This window comes from Cynocephalus volans, chromosome 1 (assembly GCF_027409185.1).
Source record: "Cynocephalus volans isolate mCynVol1 chromosome 1, mCynVol1.pri, whole genome shotgun sequence".
In the NCBI taxonomy this organism is placed as follows: Eukaryota; Metazoa; Chordata; class Mammalia; order Dermoptera; family Cynocephalidae; genus Cynocephalus; species Cynocephalus volans.
Window position 1 is genome coordinate 267,442,523 of NC_084460.1, and position 25,156 is coordinate 267,467,678.

Here is a 25,156-nt window from a genome sequence, read left to right on the forward strand (position 1 = left end):
AAAAAACTTCCTTTTACAACAAAGTTCCATCCTGAGCCCAATTAGTTCTATTTCATCTGGTTCACCTCAACCCACACCTAAGATTTTCTCTACTCTGGAACCTCCATTCCCATTACTTCTTCATACCACTCACACTTCATTCAACCCAATTAAACTCTTATCTCACCTAAATCTTTTATGTTTTCTAGAACCATATAAATCCAGAAGCTGATGCCTAAAACTTCCTGTGATTTCATAATTTCAATTTGAAACACTAACATGGTCTTCTTAGGATAGTCGAAGTATTTAATTTGTCAGTGTGTCTGAAAGAGTTGTAGATAAATGGAAATTTTGTAATGCAATATATTCATATATTAAGAATTTTATTATAAGCCACAACCACTTCCAAGAATCTAAAATTTAATGTGTATTTAGAAGATATGTTTGCAATCACTTGATAAATGTTCATTTGAGCAAAATGAGCTGTTTTGTGAGACTATTCTTACATCCTCAAATTATAGATTCTAGAGCTGCACTGTTAAATAAGGTAGCACCAGCCACCTGTAGCTATTATCAACTTAAGTTCAAACATTCTTCAGTCACAATAGCCACATTTCAAGTGTTCAATGGCCACCTTTGGCTACTGGCTACTGTATTGGTCAGAACAGATACAGAACATTTCCATCATCACAAAAAGTTCTACTGGACAGTGTTATTCTAGAGTCCAGAAAATGAACAAATCTTGAATTTTTGCTAACTATGCCTTGAAAAACTCTCATAAAACTTCCCCATTTAAAAAAATCATGCTGACTTTCAGGAAGAGATTTGATTAAATAATTTTTAATATCTCTCTAATATCCCTTTTAACAAAATATCATAGAATGATCATTAAAAGGGATGAAAGAGCTTTAGTAAACGACATATTCATATAAAAGGATATTAAATCAAGTAGTATCTGAACCTGAATTCTCCCACAAATTTCCTTTGGCTCTACTTTATACATCACTGTCCATAGCTGAAAAGCTTAATATTTGCAGGTAATTCCCTCCAATTTCTTATTAGTGCTCATAGTATTTGCTTTCTGCAGGAATTGCACCTCTACGACCTAGAAATCAAGCTTAATTTGAATTCTGTAATACTGTGTTATCTGGGCTTGCTTAGTTAGATTTCATGCTTATTTTAACTCATTTTATGTAAAAACTTATTAGAAACAAAATGGCCAAGACGCTGGATAATATCAGTCACAGTGAATTCAAATATGTCATTTAAACTTTTTCTCAAGCCTGTCAACCCTACTTGCACATTCAATCAATTAACAGTACTTAATCAGATAAAAAAGGAACATCTCAAATAATTCAACCAAAAATAGAATGAACACTCAAAGAAAACATCCTTGTGAAGGAAATTACCATTACTGACTTTATTTTCTCCCTTCTTTTACAAATTTAGGATGTCGCAATCAAGCACCACAGAAGAGTGGCTACACTAAATGTTATTGAAGGTCCCTTCCAAATCTGATGTTCTATTAAATTTTTGCTGTGAAATGCCTATTTTATCAGCACCACCACATCAGATAAGCACATTTTTAAGTTAACCATAGCAGAGTGCAATGCGTCTAGAAGAATCCAATAAACTAAAAACAAGAAAATTACTTTCCCAGTAGCTAAGCTTCACCAGCTAAATGCTGAGAGACTTTAGAGATTTAGAGACAAACAAAATTGAGATCCCAAACTACATATTCAAGCATTCTGGACAGCTCAAACAGCCAATCAGATTTGTTATTCAATATTGACAGAAATATCCAACTTATGAGGATTTTCTAAAAATGGGCCTAATTCCTAGTCACTACTTAATGAATATAATGACAAATGCCAGGTGACAGTCCAGAAGCTCTAATTTACACAATACAAATAATTTTTCAACTAGGATCAAATACAAGAATTTATAAGATTGAGCCAACCTATTTTTCAACAAATGACTTGAGTAAGGGATGTTAAGGTGTAACAGTTGATAAAATGCATTCAAGATAGGTTTTATTTGCTCTTCTCAAGTAGTCAGATTACATCCTATTATAACATAACAAAATTGGATTATGTGTGTATGTAGATATACCGAATTCTGTGATTTGTTTAAGAATTAAAAGGAAAAGTTAGGCCCTCTAATAGGAACAAACTAATTTGGTATTTTAATTTTATATAAAGTTTAAATATTTAGGATATAAAGAAATAAAAGGAAAATATAAACAAAATATACCAAACTTTAAGCAGAGAACATTTTGTAAATTGTTAAAGGGAGAACTGAAGTTATCAATATAAATCAATTAAGAATTTTTTGGAGTACCCATTTATTCAACCTAATTTGGTAACTACCAAATATATACATTATACAAGAATATCAAGATTTAAAAACAGAACACTGAATATTTAAAAAGGTATTGTGGCCTTAATTAAATCCTTGATTCAGAAGGCACTTCAGTAACTTTCAGTGCTTCAAAGTCATTAACATTATCACTGTATAGTACTGAAGGAAAAAAATTGTACCGTGTGCAATTTCCAGTATTATGCAAGAAAACCTTATTTTAGGCATTTTCTTTTTTCTTTTATACAATTAAAATAAAATGAACATTAGTACGGTTTTTACAAATATTGTTTATTTTAATGAAGCTGGTACACACAATGTCCATTTAAAACCCATATCCCAGGCCAAAAAGTACAAATAAAATCAAAAGGAGCAGCGTTCTGTTGTATATACTTCTGCATGAATAACTTTAACAACTGCTAATGAAAATTAGAACTTTTCTGGGATCTTCTGACAAGATTTTTTTTAAATCTTAAAATGCTTTCTCTTCACTGAAGCCATCTTTGGAGTTAGTCATTATTGTCATCATATCTGTCATCTCGACTCCAACTTGATATTCTTTTGGTCCAGACCCTCAGATTTTAAAAGTAGCTTCAGATTAAGGAAAGGTCATTTTTCCACAGTTCAGTTCTCTGAGAAACTTCCATCTCCTACTGAATAATCACAGTCCAGGAGTGAAGCAATCACATGCTAGAACTTCAGGGCCAACTGGAAAGTCATTATGAACACTCACATTGGTTGATCTTATTTATCGCCACAAGCCTGAAAATGAACAGTCCTGAAAAAAGTGGCCACTCTGTGCACACATGTAATTTTTAAAAAGGAGAAGGCAATATGAATGGGGCTGAGGCTTGATCACCAAAAATCAACACAATGAAAAAAAACGATAATGAATAATGAGCACTAAAATTCAAATTACCAGATGTTTCAAAGAGATGGGGCGTCAGTTTTCAATTCCTTTTTGAACACCACGTTACAAAAGAACTATTTTTAAAAATAAAAAAGGATTGAGGGAAAAGAAAAAAAATAAAAAGAATATCTAAATTGTTGAATGACCCCCTGTTTGTTCCTGATAAACTTCAATCACATCTTCTTCCTCCATGCCCAGCTATAAGAGGAAAGAAAAATATGTTAGTAGTAGAATATAAAAACACTATTTAAAATGGGCCGCAATTATGTGGCCACCATTTTAAAGGTCAAAAAAATACAAAAGTGATCCATAGTTACACTCCTCCTCTAAGATTAAGAATGCTGTTTCCTTTCATCTAAAGAATATAGAGGTATGTCTTTCCTGCAGTCTATGTCTATCCAGTCATTCGTCTGACTGTCCTGAATAAATTTCACTTTCCAGTTTATTCCCTATATAACACTGAAGTGTTTTTGACAAGTGCATTAAAGAAGTTTTAAATCTAATGAAATGTGTAGTTAATAGCTTAAATAACAGTTTGATGGCATATTTTCTAAAAAGCATATTTACTTTTAGATGTAGTTATACGATAGAATCTCATTTCTTTCAAAAAACTTGATTTCACTTTAAAATATATGTGGTTTTAGGGGCTGGCCAGTTAGCTCAGTTGGTTAGAGCATTGTGCTGGTAACACCAAGTTCTGGGGTTTGATCCCTATACCATCCAGCCCCCCAAAATAAAAATAAAATAAAATATTTGTGGTTTTACTTAGAAAAATACTGCCTAAGGATTCATTTCTAAGTGGTTCACATGTCACCTACAATTCCTTTTGGCATATAACTATTATTTTCTTTGACAGTGACCTCTCAATGCAAAAAACTTATCTGAAGGGAACTGAGGACATCAGAGGTGGGAAAGGGGAGGGACATTAGGGAGAAATTGGTAAAGGGCCACAAAAAATGTTTATATTGTGTAATGATAAAATGAAAAAATATTTTCTTAAAAAACTTATCTGTACATCTACTCCTATTCAATATCTCTGGTTTTATGTGTAATGATAAAATGAAAAAATATTTTCTTAAAAACTTATCTGTACATCTACTCTTATTCAATACCTCTGGTTTTATAACCTACATTTTTCAGCTCATCCTGTCTCAATTCTTGCAGGAAAAAAAGGGGGTCCTTTCAAATGCTTTTTACAGAACATTAAGTATGAGCAATTTTTTTTTTAGTGTACTTTACATGCACTGAAATACTCTGGAATTTTTTTCCTGAAGACACTATTAACAATGGCTGCCTCTGAGAAATGGGAATGCAGAGGTACTCAGGATGTATTTACTTCCCATTTTATATGTTTTGATAGTATGGATTTTTATTACTTTTATTTTTAACTATGAGCATTCTTTACTTAAAAAAGAAAAGACAGTACATAAGGCAGCATGATATCACACAGAAACCAGACATCATCCTCAAGTAAGGATAAAAGACTGAATCTGTTGAATGTGGTGTACAGCCAGGGCTGAGAGGCACTGTAACAGGCAGACTGAAAACAAAAACTGCATTGCTTCTGCTGAAAACTACAATGGATCACAAAAACAAATGAAAAATAAAATTTTAAAGGAAAGCCTAAGATCAGTAAACTCCTCCAATGAGAAAAGTTTTGTATTTTATAGGTGACATTTTTGTGCAGAATTATAGAATATGAAAATTAAAATGTTAAGAAATCTAAAAATAACAGATTTATATAGATTTAAGATTTTAAAGTGATCAAATTGGCTCTAGTTTTAAGGCTGTCTTGGTTGTGGTACATACATGAGGAGTCTTCAAAAAAATTCATGGAAAAGTTTGTATTGTCTTTTAATTCTATTTTTTCCATGAACTTTTTGAAGTACCCTTGTATGAATATTAAAATAATTATTTAGAGATGCTATTAAAACTTAGTTTTAATTGCACATATAGCCTGATAAATACTGCAAGGAATAAAATTCCAAACATTATAAGGAACCCTCAAATCAGAAAGACAGCACATGTCCTCAAGCTCTAGAGACTGTGAAGCTACAAGCTTCCAGAAGTACATTAGCAGAGACAAGTGAACAACAGCACAAGTCACTCCCTAAATACCTGCTCTCTCTTACTGCCCCAACATTCTTCTGAAAAGATAATCTCTTAATTACAGTGAGGAAAGTGTCAGTAAAATGTATTAAGTATCTACATGTGCCAGAGATTATATGCCAAGTTAGGAAAAGTAAAGTACAAGATGAATTTGGAACATCTTATTGGGCCAGAAAATGAGGAAGTGCTGAAGAAAGTACTAAACTTAGGTGGAATGTTTGATGAGAAAGAAGATAGTCACACAGTTTCAAAGTATGTCCCTAAAATTACTTAATTACAACAGAAAAAATAGGAACTACACAGTAGAGAAAAAAGAACTAAGTGATCAAAACTAAACTTAAACTAAGTGATCAAAATTAACATCACCAATAAGGCGCTTCATGTGCTCCAGATACTATATATCCTGAGAAAGACACGTCACCATTTATGTAGTATTCCAGCCAAAAATACATTGAATCTAGTCATGAAGAAACAAACAAGCTCAAACTGAAGGACTTTCTAAAAAGAAAACCGAAAAAAATAAAATAAAATAATTTTTAAATATTAAATAAATAAATAAAAAGAAAACTGGCTTGTACTTTTTAAAAAGTATCAGATAAAAAAGACTGAGGAACTGTTCCAGATTAAAGGAGCTTAAAGAGGCATGATAACTAGTTAGAATGCATATCGTAGATGGGTCAAGTAAAAATACGGCTATAAAGGACCTTACAGGGATAAACAGCAAAATCTGACTATCTTAACCATATATTCAATAATAATACTGTATCCATATTAAAACTCCTAAATTTGATAACTGAACTATGGCTCTTAGGAAATAACACACTGAAATATTTAGGGATAAAAGGTCATGATATCTGCAACTTAATCTCAAATGATTCAGCAATAATGACATAGAGTGATAAAGCAAATGCAGCATAATTATAATAACTAGTGAATCTAGGGAAAAGGTATACAGGAGAATATTCTACTATTATCACAATCCAGTAAGTGTGAAATGTTGTCAAAATAAAAAATTAATAATAACAATACATCATTCCCACTATCAGAAACATCAGAAATGTTATTTTGTATATGGAGGGGGGAAATCTGTGTATATAGATACATATGCACATACATACACAAATACACACACATATACATGCACTTTACTTTGAGATGCCACTATTGGGGGGAGAAGGTGAAATATATAAGCAAAGAAAACAGTCCATACTATAAAACAATTAAATGAAGACACAGAAGTATTTTTTTAATAAATGAAACAAGATGACAAAGCCAAACATATTAATATACACTAAGCTGTATTAACATTCTGAAAATCGTCAAAAATCAAAAATCCAACCATTAAGGTCACCATCACCATGAAAGTACCAGAAATCTGCCAAATCGGAAGAACATTTGTCCATCTTCAAAAAAGATAGCATATATGCCTTATGGTAGTTTCAGTACTCAATTCCCAGTTTCTTCCTCCCTTTTATTGGCTCTTTTGAAGGCAATATATGGGAAGTTCAAAACAAAAGATTATTTTTTCCTCTCTGACAAATAATATACCACTTAAATCAGAGAATATTCAACAAAGGGGCAGTTTAATACCAGTGAACCAAATCATTAAGAGAACTTAAAATTTTTCTGGATTCAGACAGAAATTATACTCACTTCTTTTGGAGTATGATTATCAGCAATTCTCTGACCTTCAAAGAGAAACCTGAGTGAATTCATTGGAACTCCCTAAAACGGTAAAATATAAAAATTAAAAATATATATATTTACAAACACACACACCCAAATCTTAGAGGACATAATAGGAACTTTGATGCACAATAAAGCAAGCTTGAAAGCCTTAACAAGCTACACAGAACATAAAACTAGATAGCTAGCTGGAATCAGCCCAAATGTCCCTCATCTGATGAGTGGATAAGGAAACTGTGGTACATCTACACAATGGAATACTACTCTGCTGTAAAAAAAAGAATGAAATGCTACCATTCGCAACAATATGAATGGACTTAGAGAAAATTATAACAAGTGGAACAAGTCAGGCACAGAAAGAGAAATACCACATGTTCTCACTTATTTGTGGGAGCTAAAAAATTAATAAATAAACATAAAAAAGGGGGGGCAGAAGACAATAACTACAAAAATTCCTTGAACTATTTAAGTCAAGAGAACAGATATGATGTGGGTGGGAGAGGGGAGGGCGTGGAGAGGAACGGGTAAAGGGACATGATAATCACATACAATGTATTTTGAGAAGTAAAATAAAAAAATATATATGTGAAGCAAAAAAATAAAATAAAAGTTATCCTTCTCATAAATGCATGTTTGAATATGCATTAGTATAAAAAGAATGCATTAGTAAACTTCTAGTTTAAAATTATATAATAAAAGGGCCGGCCCTTGGCTCACTCGGGAGAGTGCGGTGCTAAGAACACCAAGGCCCCAGGTTCGGATCCTATATATGGATGGCCCGGGTGGCTCACTTGGGTGAGCATGGTACTGACAACACCAAGTCCAGGGTTAAGATCTCACACCAATCATCTTTAAAAAAAAAGAAAAATTACTACATAATATAAAACAATATGTATCTTGAGAACTGATATAGCAAGTAAATAAAGTCATTTTATTCAGAGAAAAAAAAAAAAAACAGATAGCTAATTCTATCATAATTACCATACATTGAGTACCAACTATCTGCTAGGCCCTCTCTGTACCAAGTTATTTACATACATAATCATAAATGTTCATTGCAACAACCCTGGAAGGTAGGTATTATCATCTTCATTTTACTGCTAGGGAACCTAAGGCTTAGAGAAGCTAGCCATGAATTTAAGCCCAAACCCGAAGCTTGTGCTCTAGACCACTACTCCATTCATTTTCCCCTTAAATCTGTGAGCTAGCATAAAAGATAAAAATCAGAAACTGCATAAGCACACTCACCAGCTTCCAACTGTACAAGCAAAATTGTTTTTGTAAGCAGATTAAATCATAGAAATTTGGCAAAGCACGATAGCTAGCCAGATAAGCTACAGTAAATCTGTTATGGTGTTATGAGTATTACAAAAGATATTTATTTTTGATCACTTATTCAATAATGACAGCTAAAAGGGGAAAGATAACTCATTTAAAGGACAATAACTTCACTAGTAAGTACAAATCAAAAATAATTTATTATGGCCAAAGGTATTATGAAAGTTTTGCTCAATAACTAATATATTAAGACTTTAACTGTGGGTGTTTATATACACTGTCCTCAGAACATCCAAAGAAATTACAACTATTTTTCAATATACACTATTACATAAGTATTTAAGACCATACAAACTTACCCTTCATTTGATTTAAATTCTTTCCAAGGTTTTATTAAATAATAAAATAAATCTAACTGACAAAGGCAGAATATTCTTTGATATACATAATTTTTTTAAAAAGATATACTGAGTTCAAAAAAAATCTCTATTAGAAACCAATCTATAAAATAAAAATGGCAAATAAAAGTAGTAAAATGATTCAATAAATATTTAGTTTATATACAACTTTTCAATCTCTCTCTCATGGGTAAGTGTTGCACGGTTCAAATAAATTAAGTTTCCTGTTCCTTGTATATCATTAAACCTAAGAAAAAATTATCAAGCCTCTGTGAACTCAAGTATAAAAACAGTTTTCTAAAGACATAAAGTATACTCTTAATTGATGTTATATTTTAATTACCTCCCAAAACCTAGCTAGCACCTTCAATTTGGGGTAAGTTTACTTTTCACTTTAGCTTAGTGGTTTAACTTCTTTACTTTATACTACTTTTCCTCAATAATCAATTCCCTGGTCTACAGATGGGATGAAAGACTATATGAATTTTCTTCAGAGTTGTGGTGAGGGCTGAATAATAATGTATCTTAAGTACCTATAGTACAGTCAGTGTACATAGTGAGTATTCAGTAAATATTCCTTTCCGCTGGTGAATTTCACGTCAACTTTAGCTCCCGTCGAAATTATTACAAATGTGAATTAGCTGAACCCTAATTAATGAGATTTTACTGAGTTTAACAATTAAAATCTACAAAAAAAGAGAGACAAAAATGTTTGTCTTACTTATCCTAGCACCTAATCTTTTTTTCTTCTGACAAAAATTATTTTTAAGTTACAAATTTAAACTGTTAAAAGCAAACCTTCTAAAAATAAAACCTATAAAACCTGAGTTAATATCATATAATACAATTCAATTTTTACAGAGACTGATTAAACATAGTTCTTGCCTATTAATTTAAATCATAATTTCAGTTAAAAATATACCTTGGCTTCTACTTATATTTAATATATATTATTAATTTCAATTACATTTATTTTAAAAACCTATTTTATTAATAATAATAATAATAATGGGTAACATTCGTTGAGCATTTTAGGCACCACATTAAGAGCTTTATGTAAGTTATCTCATTTCATCTTCATGAGTGAGGCACTACAATATTCTCATTTTACTAAAGGGGAAACAAGGCACATATAGATTAAATAATTTACCCAAGGTTGCACAGTCAGACAGTGGTGGAGCCCAAATTTGAATCAGGCAGGTTCAAAGAGTTAGTTATTGATCTAATAATCTAGTTCATGAAGACCAGAATCTGTGAAGATTTGGTATTAATAAATTAACTAGACTTCTACATGAATTTTTTTTAAGTTAAGAAGAGAAAATTCCTTGAGGTTGAAAATATGGAATGCAATTAGCAGCAATCTGTAGTACTATATATAAAGATAATACACTAATAATATTGATACTTAAATTTAACATATGGCTAAACACCTATTGCTAGAAGTACAGAGAAATTTCATAGTAATCACCAAAAATTACTTGCCTTTATTATTATGTACTTGATGTTATAGAAACATTCATTTGAACTGTCTTTAGAACTCTAAGTTATTCTTCAAGCTAGTCCCACATCTTACTGATTCAAACTTAGAAACAGGCCGCAAGAGGGAAAAGGCAATTAAATAGGGTATGAGAAATGATTAAATTGGAGTGTTTTCCTTGAGTTGCAAATGGTGAAAATAATAAAACAGAATCATTTTTCTTTTGACAACCTTCCGTAAAAGAAAAATTAAGGACAAAGCATTATATTTAATACCACAATATACAAACCTGTCTTTGACAGTATGATTCTTTGAGTTTCTTGAGATGTGTTGTCATTTTCACTTTGAAGTGAATCTCACTGCTATCCTAAGGAGATAAAAGAAAAAATTTATCTCTGTATGTATAAACTATTTGCTTTGCTTAAACCAAATTATTTATACATATAGTACAAATGGAAATATAAACCTTGTCACCTATATTTTTCTACCAAAATATTCTTTTTGCATTCCTTACAGGTTTTATTAAAACACTCTAAGCACCCTCATAGTTGCTTTATACCCATTACAAAAGAAATTTAATAATCTGTCTTGGGTGTTAAAATTACCAGTATAAGTATATCAAAGAATGCATTTCATAACACAGAGGTTTCGATCCCTGTACTGGCCATCCAGGGAAGGAAAAAAAAAAAAAAAAAAAAAAAAAAGATCATTCCTTCATTACAACAAGCCCATCCTATTGTCAAAATAAAAGATGAATTATCACAAACACCCAAAAGCAACTCAAACAAAAAGTACCCCCCCCAACTGAAGTGTCACTGAAGACAGGTCAAACCTCAGAGAGAGAAATATACCATAATATAACATTACATTAAAATAACTGAAGGGCTGGCCCATGGCTCACTTGGGAGAGTGCGGTGCTGATAACACCAAGGCCATGGGTTCGGATCCCTATATAGGGATTGCCAGTTAGCTCACTTGGGAGAGCGTGATGCTGACAACACCAAGTCAAGGGTTAAGATCCCCTTACCGGTCATCTTTAAAAAATAAATAAATAAAATAAAATAAAATAAAATAACTGAGAAACTTATTCCTGCCATAAAAAAATCACCCCATGGAATATAGTTTCTCTTGCATGAGGAAAATGAACAAGAACCAGAGTCAGTCAAACTGATTTGTGTGACCACAGATTCTTTTCTCCTACCCAGAATGTCAAGCAAACTATCAGACAATCATCAGAAAAAACACTGGCACTTGCATACTGTAAAATTTCAAAGCCAGCCCTTTCTTTTTTTTTTTTTTTAAAGATGACCGGTAAGGGGATCTTAACTCTTGACTTGGTGTTGTCAGCACCATGCTCACCCAGTGAGCTAACCGGCCATCCCTATATGGGATCCGAACCCGTGGCCTTGGTGTTATCAGCACCACACTCTCCCAAGTGAGCCATGGGCCAGCCCCAAAGCCAGCCCTTTCGAGCACAGTCATGCATTGCTTAACGACGAAAATACATTCTGAGAAATGCATCATAAGACAATTTCATTGCTGTGCAAAAGGGTATTATGAAAAGGAACAACAATGAATATTCCTATTATCTACACTGGTCATTAGTTGCATGAGCATGGGCCCTTTAGTTATGTTACTAAGTCACTCTGTGTCTCACTTTCCTCATCTGTTAAATGGGGATTACAATAATACCACCCCCACAAAGTTATGGAAATTAAATTACAGGTAGGGATAGTGCCTGGCACTCAGCAAGGACTCAATGAGTGTTAGCTAACTGTTATTAACTATAATTTTGCTATGGAGATTGGTGGGAATCATTTAAAAATGCAAGAATTCTAAAGGAGACAATAACCCTTTCACTTAGGATCAGATCTAATATGTCAAATGCTTGGCCTTCTCTCTTAAAGGTCTGAACTACCATTGGGAGGATCACCCCCGTGTGGGAAAGCTAAGCACTCCTCCTCCACATATTTTGTAGTAGGTTTGTTTACTCTAGCACCACCACAAACACATGACTAATACATTGTGTTATGGACATTACAACAGCTATGACATCATGAGGCAAAAAGAATTTTTCAGCTCCATTATAATCCTATGGGACCACTGTTGTATATGCAGTCCTTTGTCGACCAAAACTTAATTATGCAGTGCATGACTGTACTAAGGATCTTCAAACAGCTCATGGAAAAATTTGTATTTTCCTTTAATTCCATTTTTCCACAAACTTTTTTTTTTCTGGCAGCTGGCTGGTGCAGGCCTCCAAACCCGTGACCTTGTTGTTTGAAGGCTGCACTCTAACCAACTGAGCTAACTGGCCAGCCCACCTCCACAAACTTTTTGAAGTACCCTCGTACATATCATGTTCACAAATGTCTATTAGAAGAAGTTTCATGTTTACAATATTTTTGTTTATGACAATAACTATGAAGAAAAAAATTCTCTTCCCATGGATAATTTCAGGAATAGATAAAATTCTATAGTATACCTCATGCCATATACTAAAATCACTTCTAGATGAATTAAAGAGCTAATATTAAAAAAAAAAGTTTTTCCTCTTCTTTTTAAGAGAGAATTTTTTCTCCTAATCTTGGCATTGGGAAGTCTTTATTGTAAAGCAAGATTTTAACTCAGAAACCATAAAAAAAAGAGATGGATAAATTTGACTTAATAAAAACATGAGCCATCTCTCCAGTAAAAGGTACCATAAACAAAAGTTAAGACACATTAGAGGAAATAGCCACAACATACACAATAGACAAGAAAAATCCAAATAATATAAAGAATACTTACAAATGGATAGTTCTTAACAAGGTAAACCATGGCGTATGGACAGACATATAGATCTATGGCATTAAACTGGGATCCAAAAAAAAAAAAAAAAAAAAAATGCCCCTGAAGCATGCTAACCAAGAAAAAGATTCTACTTCAAGAAACTAAGATAACGTAAACCTGCCTAGCAGAGTAATTAAAAAAGCAGTATCAACCTCTTCCACCTCCAATAGATATATATGTAGTAAATGAAAATGTTTTTTTTTTTTTTTTTTTTTTTGTCTTTTTCGTGACCGGTACTCAGCCAGTGAGTGCACCAGCCATTCCTATATAGGATCCGAACCCACGGCGGGAGCGTCGCTGCACTCCCAGCGCCGCACTCCCCCTGAGTGCGCCACGGGCTCGGCCCGAAAATGCCATTTTTAAAAAACTTGTCTTACTTAAATCCTGTGTGTGAGAAATTATTCACACATTGGAAGAGAGTCAAAGGAGAAAAATAATGAAACTCACCTGTCCAATGACTTTGAGTTTAATGTATTCTCCTTCCTTCTTATCCCCCAAGTCCTCAGTTGAAGGTTTTGCCTCCTGAAAGACAAGTAAATTTCAAGATAAAAGTTCCTATATGCTATTTTAATTACTTACTTATGAATATCCATTACTTTCTCTCTAGGTACGAAATCTGCCTGACAATACAAAGAGCATTTTTATTTTCTCTGCCAGTCAATTAAGCAAAAAAGGTACTAAAAGTCAATTACTGTCCCAAACACCGGTTCACTAGAAATCAGAAAATGGGTCTCTTTTATAATAATAATCATACAGTAATGGTCTTAAACTTTACCATGCATCAAAATCACCTGAAGGACTTGTTAAAACAAACTACTTCCCCACTCCCAAATTTTTTATTCAGTAGGTCTGGAGTGGGGCCAAGAATTTGTTTCTAACAAGTTACCAGATGATACCGATGCTGCTGGCTAGAGGAACATCTTGGAAACCACTGCCCTACTGTCAACTCCTATTAGCCAAAAGGAGTTCATCATCCTCCAAGAATTCTTAGCCAAACACTCTGAATTCAAGATTATCTTCTCACAGCCTGAGGAGTTTACTCCAGTTTCAAAACTGTACTAAGAAATGTAAAGTAATCATATTAGCATAAGCAAGGACTATTTAGGAAGGAAAATCCAATAGAAATGTACTGGCCTAATGTACTTAAGTCAAATCAGTTCTACATCATCAACTATTTTAGATTATATGAAGCATTACATCCAAGTTAAGACAAAAAATATTAGGGGAATTGGACTGAAATTAGGAAAAAAGCACAAACAGGGTAAGTAGGAAAAGGAAAGAGAAGACAAAAAAGGAAAAAAGAGAATTACAAAATAATCTCAAATGAAGGGATACTGAAAAGAAAATGAAGTTAACAGAATAAACTAGTTAAAACATCTCCATCATAAAGTATCTCAGGAATAATAAGTAAACCATTTTTAGTAAAAGGGGTACATCAGAAAATTTCACCAATACTGTGGTAAAAGTAGTTTTTTCCCCCATGTGCTACACACCTTAGTTTAGCCACCAAATTCTCCACTTATTTAAATATATACTCTTTTATTATTCATAATAATTTAAAACAGTTAACCCAAACTTGATAATATAGCTACCATACTGTATTTTACAAATACAAAACCATTTAAAACAACAAAGCCATTACCTGTGTATCTCATGCCAATAACTTAAAACTATACTAAATTCTTTAACATTCAAAAATTAACATAACATATAAAACTAGAAGTAGCTTTTAAGCTTAAGATATAGGCTAGAGTCTAGGGAAATGCTTAGACAACAGAATTGATTTCATTAGTATGAATTCTTGCCTGTTTTTTATTCTACAGTGCTTTCAAAATTTGCTGACTACTGAATACAATGGAAGCAGGCAAAATTAACCTTCTTTAGTGAGAGAGTATTTCACCTGAAAATTAGAAGACTGTCTTCAAATATAGTCTCACCACCACATTTCTATGAATTTATATTCATAGTAAGCAGCTGCTTCTTCCTTTAAGTATCTAGAGGGCAAAGACAGCTTATTCCATGCAGTGAAGGGCAATAAACAGCAACCAAGCCCTGAGTCCTCTGTAACTGGAAGGAGAGGGGGGTGTTAAGAAGCTTTGTTTAAGTTAGCACAAAGGAGGACAGCCCCCCCTCCCCTAGCAGCAATACATCAGCACAATAGGAGTGATTTTGCTCCTGTACCCTAGGTAGAGTAGCTATAGAGGCTACTCGGGAGCAAATAATTCTTCCCTCTCCTCCAATCCCTCAACCAGTGTTTCAGAACTCTTCTTCTAAAACACAGCTTCTCTGATCCTATAACTACTCACATCAAAAAGTATAAATAGCTTCCAGTACTTAAAGGCCTAGACCCAAACTCCACAGCACAGCGCTCAGTTTTTCCACCACCAAGCTCAAGTCTAATTTTTCTTTCACCACTCTCTTTACAAACCCAAGGATTCTGTTAAATTGGACCTATGTGCTACTCTCCTAATATGTCCCTCAGGATTCTTCCATCTTCAGCCCTTTGAGGCCACACTTTCCTTTACCTGGAATATATACAAGGATTTTCAAAAAGTTCATGGAAAGATTCATATTATCTTTTATTTTTCCATCAATTTTTTTTTAAGTACCCTCACATATCCTTCTCTTAGTCTCTCTTGAAATCATCTCAAGGATATCCCATACATCAACTGAAGACCAGTAATTAAAAAAACTCTTCTAAGGGGGCTGGCTAGTTAGCTCAGTTGGTTAGAGCACGGTGTTATAACACCAAGGTCAAGGGGTCCCCATACAGGCCAGCCACCAAAAAAAAAAAACTCTTCTAGGAACCAAAGAACTCACCCAATCTTCCAAATTAGATTAATATCTTCCTTTAATGCTCCTATTTGCAATTTGTTCACATATTTTATGGCACTTATTCTCTACTTAAAAATACCCCCCCTTGACCTTACTTCTCTAACTATCCTCACCTTTTCTTCATAATCAAACTTCCTATGAGAGTACTCAGAGTTTGCTATCCTCACTTTCACTCTCAACCCACTGTAATCTGGTTTACACCCCACCATTCCACTTGATGCTGCCAACACCAACACTTACCAGTTAAACTCCTTATTGCTAAATCCAATGGACACGTTCACATCTCATCTTTAACTCTCTAAAACAATAGACACTGATGACTTCTTCCTAGGAAACTCTCCACCTTTGGCTTTCAAGATTCCATTCTCACCCCACCTCAGCCACTTCCTTAAATGCTGCTCTGCCTCTGAATTGTGCCTTCAAACCTTTGTTTTTTCTTTTTTTTTTCTTTTTTTTTTTGGTCTCCCTGGGTGTCTCCTGATTACAACTACCTCTCAGATACTAATGACTCAAAATCATTCCCTCCAACCTGACGTTACTGGGTTTCACACTCATTTATCCAAGTGCCTGAATATCTCCACTTAGATGTCCCTTGGGTACCTCAATGTGAAAGTTCCAAAACCAAACGCATCCCCTCTGCTTGGAATGCCCTTTCCCACCCTATTCCCCTTTCAAGGCCCCTCAATATCACTTCCTACAATAAGATTTCTCTCATCACCCTCTTAAATGGTCTCATACTGCTTGCTTTTATCTACTATAATCACTTGTTTGCATATCTGTCTCTCCCACCAAATTTGAGTTCCTTACTGGCATTCCTTATTTTCCTTTATGTTTCTGGTCAACCACAGAGCCTGGTACTTGTTATGCCTGTTAAATTAATGTTTTCCGTGACAGATATGTTTTGTCTTCCCTACAAGTTTACAAGTGGAAAGTCCAAGTTTATTCATCTTTATAGCAACCTCTGTAGTGCTAGCAAATACTAACCAATTACTAAATGTTTGCTGAATTAATAAGTTGACAGCACTATTTTCTGTATCATACCACAAAATCTTACTCATGCTTCATACTTCTGTATGAAATAGTGTGTTCAAACAAAGATCTTTCCATTTTTTTATATTCACCATTGGGAAAAAGAAATAATTCACTTCGACTTCATAAGAACATATGAACACTCATTTCAAACTTCCAGAAATAAGCTGCCACCTTCCCTAGACACTCCATTTTAACAATCTTTTCCCAGCTCTACACCACTGCAGTAATGGTCATCTCTACCACTTGTTTAAAAGCCTCATGCTTGCTTAACGCAGTCATCCAGCTTTTCATGTGCTCTTTTTTTCCTCTGACAAACTAGCCTGGAAAATCAGAAGATCCTGGACAAAAAAGGCCAAAGTTTGTCTCCAGTGATCTCAGTGTCTTTTGTATACCTTCTTTCCTTCTCTCCCCTGTAAAAAAGCAGCCAATACAGAATGGTATATGGCACTCTCATTACAAAACAGTAAAAGCATTCAGCTGTGGGTCTGAGACACTAGGTCGTCAAAGAAAAGAGAATCCCAGAGAGGCCTGGTTAATTTGGCTTGAAAGTGTACACAGTTCCAGAAGAAACTGGTAATGGAAAGAAAAATAAGTGTACATACAAGATCAAAGAGAGAACTGAAAACCTCTAAATTTTCAGGTCTGGGTCATCTAGAGATTTAACCCTAACAACTGGAGTGGTAAAGGAATTTACCAGGCACCAGGCACTATGAACTCGACTTTCCAAGTTACAGACAGAACAACTTGGAAATAGATGACTAGATTTGGAAAGAGAACTAGACTGGAAAAGATAGAAAACACAATGTTCCCCTTTACCAATGTCCCTTTACAAATGTACAAATTCATAAGAAATGTTTTATTATGCCACTTCAAAGTCAAAAGAACAAGACCTTTGCTAAGAAGACTCTGGCAATCAGTGTATGGACGATTCAGTCACATGGACAGAGCATCACACTTAACCCCAATCCACCACTGACCCAGCTGTTAAAAGTATTGTTCATTCTTATTTAAAGAAGAGGAATTCTGGGGAAACCCCAAAACAAATTAAAAATTCATCTACTCTTATTTGATGATATCAACAAATCTGTTCATTTTTAAAGTGTGATAACAGTATTGTGGTTATGTTAAAAGAAAAAGTCTTTCTCTTTTAGAGATAAATACTGAAATATTTACAGATGAAATAATACAGTGTCTGGGATTGGCTTCAAAATAACATGAGGGAGAGGAGAGGGGTGCTATACGTGAAATATATCTTATTTCATCTGGCCAAGAGACAGGTACATGTGGTTCATTAGATCAGGGTACTTTAAAAAGTTCACAGAAGGATTCATGTTATCTTTTGAGTCTATTTTTGAAGCACCTTATATATACAGTATGTTTAAATTTTCCACAATAAAAAATTGCACTAAAAATGCATTCAAGGTTTCAAAAATTTTGTACACATCAATAAATTTCATTTTTTTCCTAAAGAAGAAAGCTCAATAAAGGTAATATTGGATAATTCTAATACTTATATTCATTATTAAAAGGTAAAAACCCAGAATTACAATGAAGTCACTTCCCTCATACTTAAATGAATTTACTGTAATTCTAAAAACACAAAAATACACATCTTCATCTTTATTTCCATGCTGTATATGTTTACACTTACTGAGACAATACTAGAGATCTGGAATAGAACTGACCAGATTTAACTCCATAACTTCAAGGTTTAAGTCAAAGCTGTCAAGACAATGGGCCTTCTGAATATTTACATTTAACCTTGAATGAATATTCACATTCAACCCTGACCCTATATATGCATACACAGCGTCCCAGAAACTAAAAATTATAATTGAAAATTTTACTGGTTGTATAAGCCCTACTCTTTGAGCCCAGACTATGGACCTATGCAAAGACTCGAACAAACTGGCTTGATTGTATCAAAAGTATTAGCAAAAAGATTTGGAGGTGTGTCAGACATTATTAATTTCCTATCCAATATCTATTTTCCCCTTCTTTAAAAAAGTGAAGGCTAAATTTGCCCAGCTAAAATACATATTTCTCAGCTTCTTTTATGGCCATGTGACACAGTGCTGACCAATGAGACATAAAGACATATTTTTTTCCTTTGCACTTCCCTTTTCTCCTGCCTGGAACACAAAGTAGACTTTTTGTGCCCACAAGGAAACAAGCATGAGAGGGAAAGGCATCTAAAGATGAAGAAGAAGAAAGTATGAAGGCATGTGGAGCTGCCTCACCAGCCCTGAGCTACTTATGTCCAGACCTCCTGTTTCATGAGAAAAATTAACAGCATACTTGTTTAATCTACCATATTACAGCTTTTCTGTTACTCAATCCAAAAACAATCCTGACAGAGAAGGTGCTATAAATAGGTATTGTTTGGCTCATGTTAAAAACAGGCCCTAGAACACTACCTCAGTGTACATCAAAAGAAGAATGGACAAGCAAACTGTAGTACACAATGGAATTCAATACAGCAGTAAGATTTAATAACATACAACTACACACAATAATAATAGACAAATCTCTAAACAACACTGAGTAAAAGACAGACACAGAGGTAGATATTGTACAATTCCACTTATAAAATGTTAAAGTGTATAAAAACAAAAGACTGATCTATGTGTTAAGTCAGGACGTTGGTTCTTGTTCTGGGCACTGGTTGCATGGATGTCTTCAGTTTGTGAAAATTCAGCAAATCTTACACTTACTCACACTTTTTTGTAGGTATATTAATCTTCAGTAAAACCTTTAAAAATAACCGGCCCTAGATACTGAGAATAGCAAGCCCAGCTAACAGAACTCCACCCTTCCTTTCTTCGGGTCCTTTCCTTCAGAGTCTCATTAGCTCAGAAAGCAACTGAATGCAAAAAGAATAGTCAAAAAATACAAGAATACCACATATCTTTTGGGGGTTTTTTTGTTCTGTTTTGTTTTGGCAGCTGGCTGGTAAGGGGATCCGAACCCTTGACCTTGGTTTTATAACACCATGCTCTAACCAAGTGAGCTCATCAGCCAGCCCACAACATATCTTAAATGAACACAGGTTACAGGAACATCCAAATTTTAAACTGTAAAACTACGGTACTCAATAACAGAATTTGTGTGAACTTTCCCACAACTTTTTTTTTAAGAAGTAGAATAATATCGGAATTATCTATCAAAAAATCACAATTTCAGGAAATTCTCGAATGGAATGCTAAAGATGTCTTAAGAGAAAATTTTCAGGGCTGGCCTATCAACTCAGTTGGGTAGAGCACCACCTTGTAACTCCAAAGTCAAGGCTTCAGATCCCCATTCGAGCCAGCCACCAAAAAAGAAAAAAAAAGAAAATTATAACAATCCTGGAAGAAGTTAATGATTCAATATTGCAGATAAAGTTACCAGTTCTATTGCTAATAGAAGTAAAGATCAAGAAGGTAAGCAGAAACATCATAAAAGAAAAACTATTCCATGGCAACCAACCCTCCCTGAATAACAACACAACATCAAAGGGACTAAAAGAGGAAAAAGATACCTGCTGCTTCATGTTTTTGAGGCAACCTTCCAATTCTAGGGCCTAGAATAGTGCTGAGAACATACTGACATTCAATAAATATTTGTTGAATTAATGAATCTGACCACACATTCCCTCAAAGAACTTATAAGTATCCAGACACTACTGGGCATTATAGAAAAAAGAGATAAATAAAGCCTGATTCTTGACTCTCAAAAGCAAACAGTCTAATGGAGAAAAACACTTATAATGTAAATAATTCTAACACTATATATAAAAAAGTTATAATAGAGATATCCTAACTGCTATGGGGTCTAAAGGGTGTCATGACATATTTGACAACTGCTTTATACTTTAGAAAGGTAAACTTCTCAACTAACCTTAATGAGTACTCTAACGATAACAATCATATTCAGTTTCCAAAATACTATTAAATATCGTTTAAGTAACACTTTCTTTGAAAGTGTTTTATTATAACCTATACATTTGAAAAATCCACTAGCAGCACCTCATGTCTATCAGAGAGAAAACAATATATATCATTCCTTTCCAGGGCATGGAATGCTTAAGGTACATATCACTAACTGCATGCACAAGTAATAGCTAGAGTTTAACATACTTATTCTATGATATGAATAGTAGCATACATAATTACAAATTTTAATAAACAACCAGTTCATCATAGTCTCCTGCTACCTCAATCTAATAGATACTGAGATCAGTAAACATCAACAACAGGGAGCTATAAAAAAACACTACATGGAATAATGCTATCATGACAGAAGAAACACAATTTATGCAGGTTAAAAATAATTGCGAATTCTTTGTTATTTCTTCTATTGAGAAATGGAATCTAAATGCCTTTCCCTTCAGTCTGGACTAGGCTTGGTGATTTGATTGACCAACAGAATACAGAAGTGATTTTCAAGGCTAGGTCCTAGTAGCCTTGCTATTTTCACTCAGGTCCTCTTGGAATACTCATTCTCTGTGAGCCTTGAGCGGCCATAAGTCTGAATACCCTGGGGTATCCATGCTGAAAATACATGATGAGACCATTCAGAGAGGCTTTGAGACTCACTCTATTAGCCCCATCCAATCCCACCCCAGTTGTTTCACCCTCCTAGCCATCTGAATCTTCCCAGCGGAGGCCCCACACACCAACAAGCAGAGATGAGACCAGTCCACAGAGCCCTGGCCAAACTGCAGATTTATGAGCAAAATAAAAAACTGTTGTGTTAAGCCACTAAATTTTGAGGTAGTTTGTTAGGCAGCAACGAATAATCAGAATTACACAATGCTTTCAAATCTTTGACAAAAATAAAAGGAAATCATTTAATCAATCTCTTTCTGGGGTGGGGAAAGTGAACTCTATTAATACTGATTCAGTAAGAATGAAGTAAATCAGTCATCCAGTTGTTATAATTAACAGACCTGAATTGAAAAAGTGAGGTCAAGTTGCCTTTGATGATTTTGGTATTAAAAAAGAAACACTATAAACTCAAATACAAGAAAAAAGGAAGGGAAAATATTTGTACAAACTACCCTTATCCTTTTGATATTAAGCTTCTGGTTCTATATGAGTGCTCTATTTTGTAGCAAGGTGAGATTAGGCTAAAAGAGAACATCCAATCAGATGGTCCTTAATCTTTTTGAGGGACCATGTAGCTCTGATGAGAGCTATGGGCCCTTTCTCCCTCAAAAAAAAAAAAAAAACATACACGAATATTCACAAAACACTTCAGACAATTTCAGTAGATTCTTAGCCCTCAGAGTCTATGGGCCTTAGGTTCAGAACCTGTTTTAGATGATTATTTAACAATGGTCCATAAATTCACTAGATAATACTGGAATTGTTAACAATTTAAAGCATTTCACTCAAATTCCAAAAAAATCCTTCTTTTTTTTTTTTTTTTTTTTGTCCTTTTCGTGACCGGCACTCAGCCAGTGAGTGCACCGGCCATTCCTATATAGGATCCGAACCCGCGGCGGGAGCGTCGGGAGCGTCGCCGCGCTCCCAGCGCCGCACTCTCCCGAGTGCGCCACGGGCTCGGCCCAAAATCCTTCTTCATTAATCAATGGAGTACCTAGCAATTTAAGACTTGTGTGAATTTAATGCCCACCCATTTTAACCTGAAATTATTACTCACTTTCAACATTTTAGCACCAGACAATAACCTTCTGAGAGGTGCCTCAGAAAACACATCTTTCTCAAAGAATTTGGTTGAAATTAAGGTTGTTTTTTAGGGAGAGTGGTTCAGTCTCATGCTGATGTAACCCAGTAGTTAATTTGGGATTCTTGCCTCACTTATAACCTCAGGTTAAGCGTTCAGCTTCATACCTCTTTAAATACTTAGCACCTAACAATGAACTTGTACTGAGTCCTAATTATTAATAATGATGCTGGTCAATCAGCCTAGAGCAACAATTCTCAAACTTTTTAGTCTCAGGACTCTTACACTCTTAAAAATTACGTAGAATCCCATAAACCTTTTTGTTAGGTTGGTTTTATCTATTGATGTTTATGATATTAAGCACTAAAACTAAGAAATGTTTTAAATATTTATTAATTCATTTTTAAATAATAAACCCATTATATGTTAACAAATACATATTTTTGTTAAAATTATTTTTCAAAACAAATTTGGTGAGAAGAGTGGCACTGTTTTACAATTTTGCAAATCTCTTTAATGTCTGGCTTAAGAGATTTTCACATCTGCTTCCAAATTTCAAACTTATTATAGGTCATTTTAGCTTCTAGAAAATTCCACCGAACACTCATGAAAGAATGAAAGTAAAAAAGACAAATAACGTCCTAGTATTAACATGAAAATAGTTTTGGTCTCATGGACTCCCTGAAAACAATCTGTTTGTGTCCTAGGTCCTCTATTTCTTCCTTCCTGTCTTTCTTAAATGACCTGACTACAAACTGGAATAATAAATTCTACAATTTATTTTATAATTATTTGTGTATCTTGCTCTTTCATCAATCTATAGTAAATTTCCACATGCTTCCTAGTCACTTCTGAGCATCAAAATAAAAGACTGATGAAAAGTATTTACACCTGTTCTTTCCTCCCTGGTAACCAAGTAAACAACTATCTAGGGAGATACTTATAATGCCATTCCCACACCAACTTGGGAATTAACCTAGTTTATTAGTAGGTAGATCCATCCAAAACTAATCTAGATTATGGTTATGCTTTAAAAACATAAGTGTCCTTTTTGTACAATAGTACAAATATGCAAAAACTTCACTTGCTCTCACCAAGTGGTACAAAACTGGGTTAAAAGCCAAGGGAATAAGTGTGTTAAATTTAAAAGTTCAAGTACATCGTGGAATTGAATGAAAACCAGTTTTCTGAATAACCATCACAAAACAAGCGAAAGGTCCGAAAATACTTTAAAAAGTCAAAGTCATCTGAGCAAACAAAACGAAAACCAGACAAAAATCTAATGAATTAAAAACTAGCTATGAACGTAGTTAACTAGAACAGGATAAGGAAGAAAATGTATCGGGGAAAATCGGTCACTCCTGACTGAGTACAAATCCCAAGTAAATACTTCATACTAACGTTGAGTTGGAGCGCTCTATTATAATGGGCAGCTTTCTGCAAATGTTCTGCAACTGCTCTACATACACAAAGGTTTCCTGTCCTTTTCCTCAAAAGTATCAAGTCACCTTCAGGTTAATGACCAGATAAAATGTTTTTTATTGCTCCAGGAATTTTGTTCTACTTTGTTCTCGGTTATTTTAAGTGCTCTCCTACAACTGGAGAGTTGAACCAATCCCGAGTAAGAAATGGGAAAGTACAGAAAAGAGACGACAGCTCTCTGCACCCCCCCTTTCCCCCCGCCCCCGAAAAAAGACTCGGAGAAGAGCGGCGGCGGCGGCCCGGCCCTAGCTGCAATCCGAGCGCAAAGCAGCGCTTTATAGGTTCCCACCAACATCCGACAACATCCCCCAGGCCGCCCCCCGCCCTCCCGGGCGAAGAGGCAAAAAGTGGACTCCAGCCGCTGTTCAGGGTCACGGAGCCTCCCAGTCAGGGATTCTCTCCCGTTACATAACTGGGGCCTAGGGCCCTGCCTCTGCAATCAGTCCTTTGGAGGGAGTCCGACGGGTTCCCCAAGGACCCTCTGAGGGAGGTGGAAGCGGGGCTCTGCACCTGGTCGACCCGGGAGAAAGAAGGGGGGCAACGTGACGCAGGCCGCGACCACAAGCGCTGGGGCACGGGGGGTGACGAGCGAGCCCGGAGAGGGGCGGGGCGGCTCCGGGAGCCCCGCGGCAGTCCCCGGCGTCTCCGGCCCTAGTCCGCTCCCCTTCCTCTCTTGCCCAGTCCCCACCGGCCGCCCCCTCCCCCATTGCATGCTCCCCTCCCCCGCACCTCCACCCCGGCCCCAGCCCAGGGGCAGGCGGACCAGCGTGGTAGCGCCCCGGCCACCGCAGTTGGATGGCTCCCAGCCCGATACCTGGTCAGACATGGTGACGGTGACTTCACCCAGGGGTCTCTGCACAGCAGCGGCCTCAGGTAGGCAGAACCTTGCTCCGGGGTTTACAAATCCGTCCTCGTTCCCCACAGCACAACACCGCGACTGCAGGGACTTCCGCTACGCCTCGCGTCACTTCCGCTACGCGCAGGGAGGAGGGGTGGGGAAAGAGAGGAAAGATGAGGCGGGAAAACGGATCGGGGGGCAGTCCAGAAGTGGGAGGACTCAGGAGCTGCTTTACCCGTGGTCGCGCGAATGAGCTACAGTCGCGTCAGCTC

The 25,156-nt window shown here is 35.4% G+C and overlaps 1 protein-coding gene across 1 annotated transcript; it reads right to left on the reverse strand.

Moving 5' to 3' along the window:
- Positions 1-2,320: 2,320 nt before the first annotated feature.
- SUMO1 (small ubiquitin like modifier 1) lies at positions 2,321-25,014 on the reverse strand. The gene is made up of 5 exons (XM_063105952.1): positions 24,861-25,014; positions 13,475-13,549; positions 10,485-10,562; positions 7,010-7,081; positions 2,321-3,445 (listed from the first exon to the last, which is right to left on the reverse strand). Exons 1-5 carry the CDS (start codon positions 24,870-24,872, stop codon positions 3,377-3,379), a joined length of 306 nt encoding a protein of 101 aa, XP_062962022.1. The 5' UTR covers positions 24,873-25,014; the 3' UTR covers positions 2,321-3,376.
- Positions 25,015-25,156: the final 142 nt, after the last annotated feature.

What these genes read in the sequence shown, in the direction of transcription:
- SUMO1 (XM_063105952.1), bottom strand. An exon ending in AACTCAAAGTCATTGGACAG is followed by an intron (nt 10,563 to 13,474) that starts GTGAGTTTCATT and finishes TTATCTCCTTAG; the next exon opens with GATAGCAGTGAGATTCACTT. An exon ending in AATCATACTGTCAAAGACAG is followed by an intron (nt 7,082 to 10,484) that starts GTTTGTATATTG and finishes TTACCGTTTTAG; the next exon opens with GGAGTTCCAATGAATTCACT.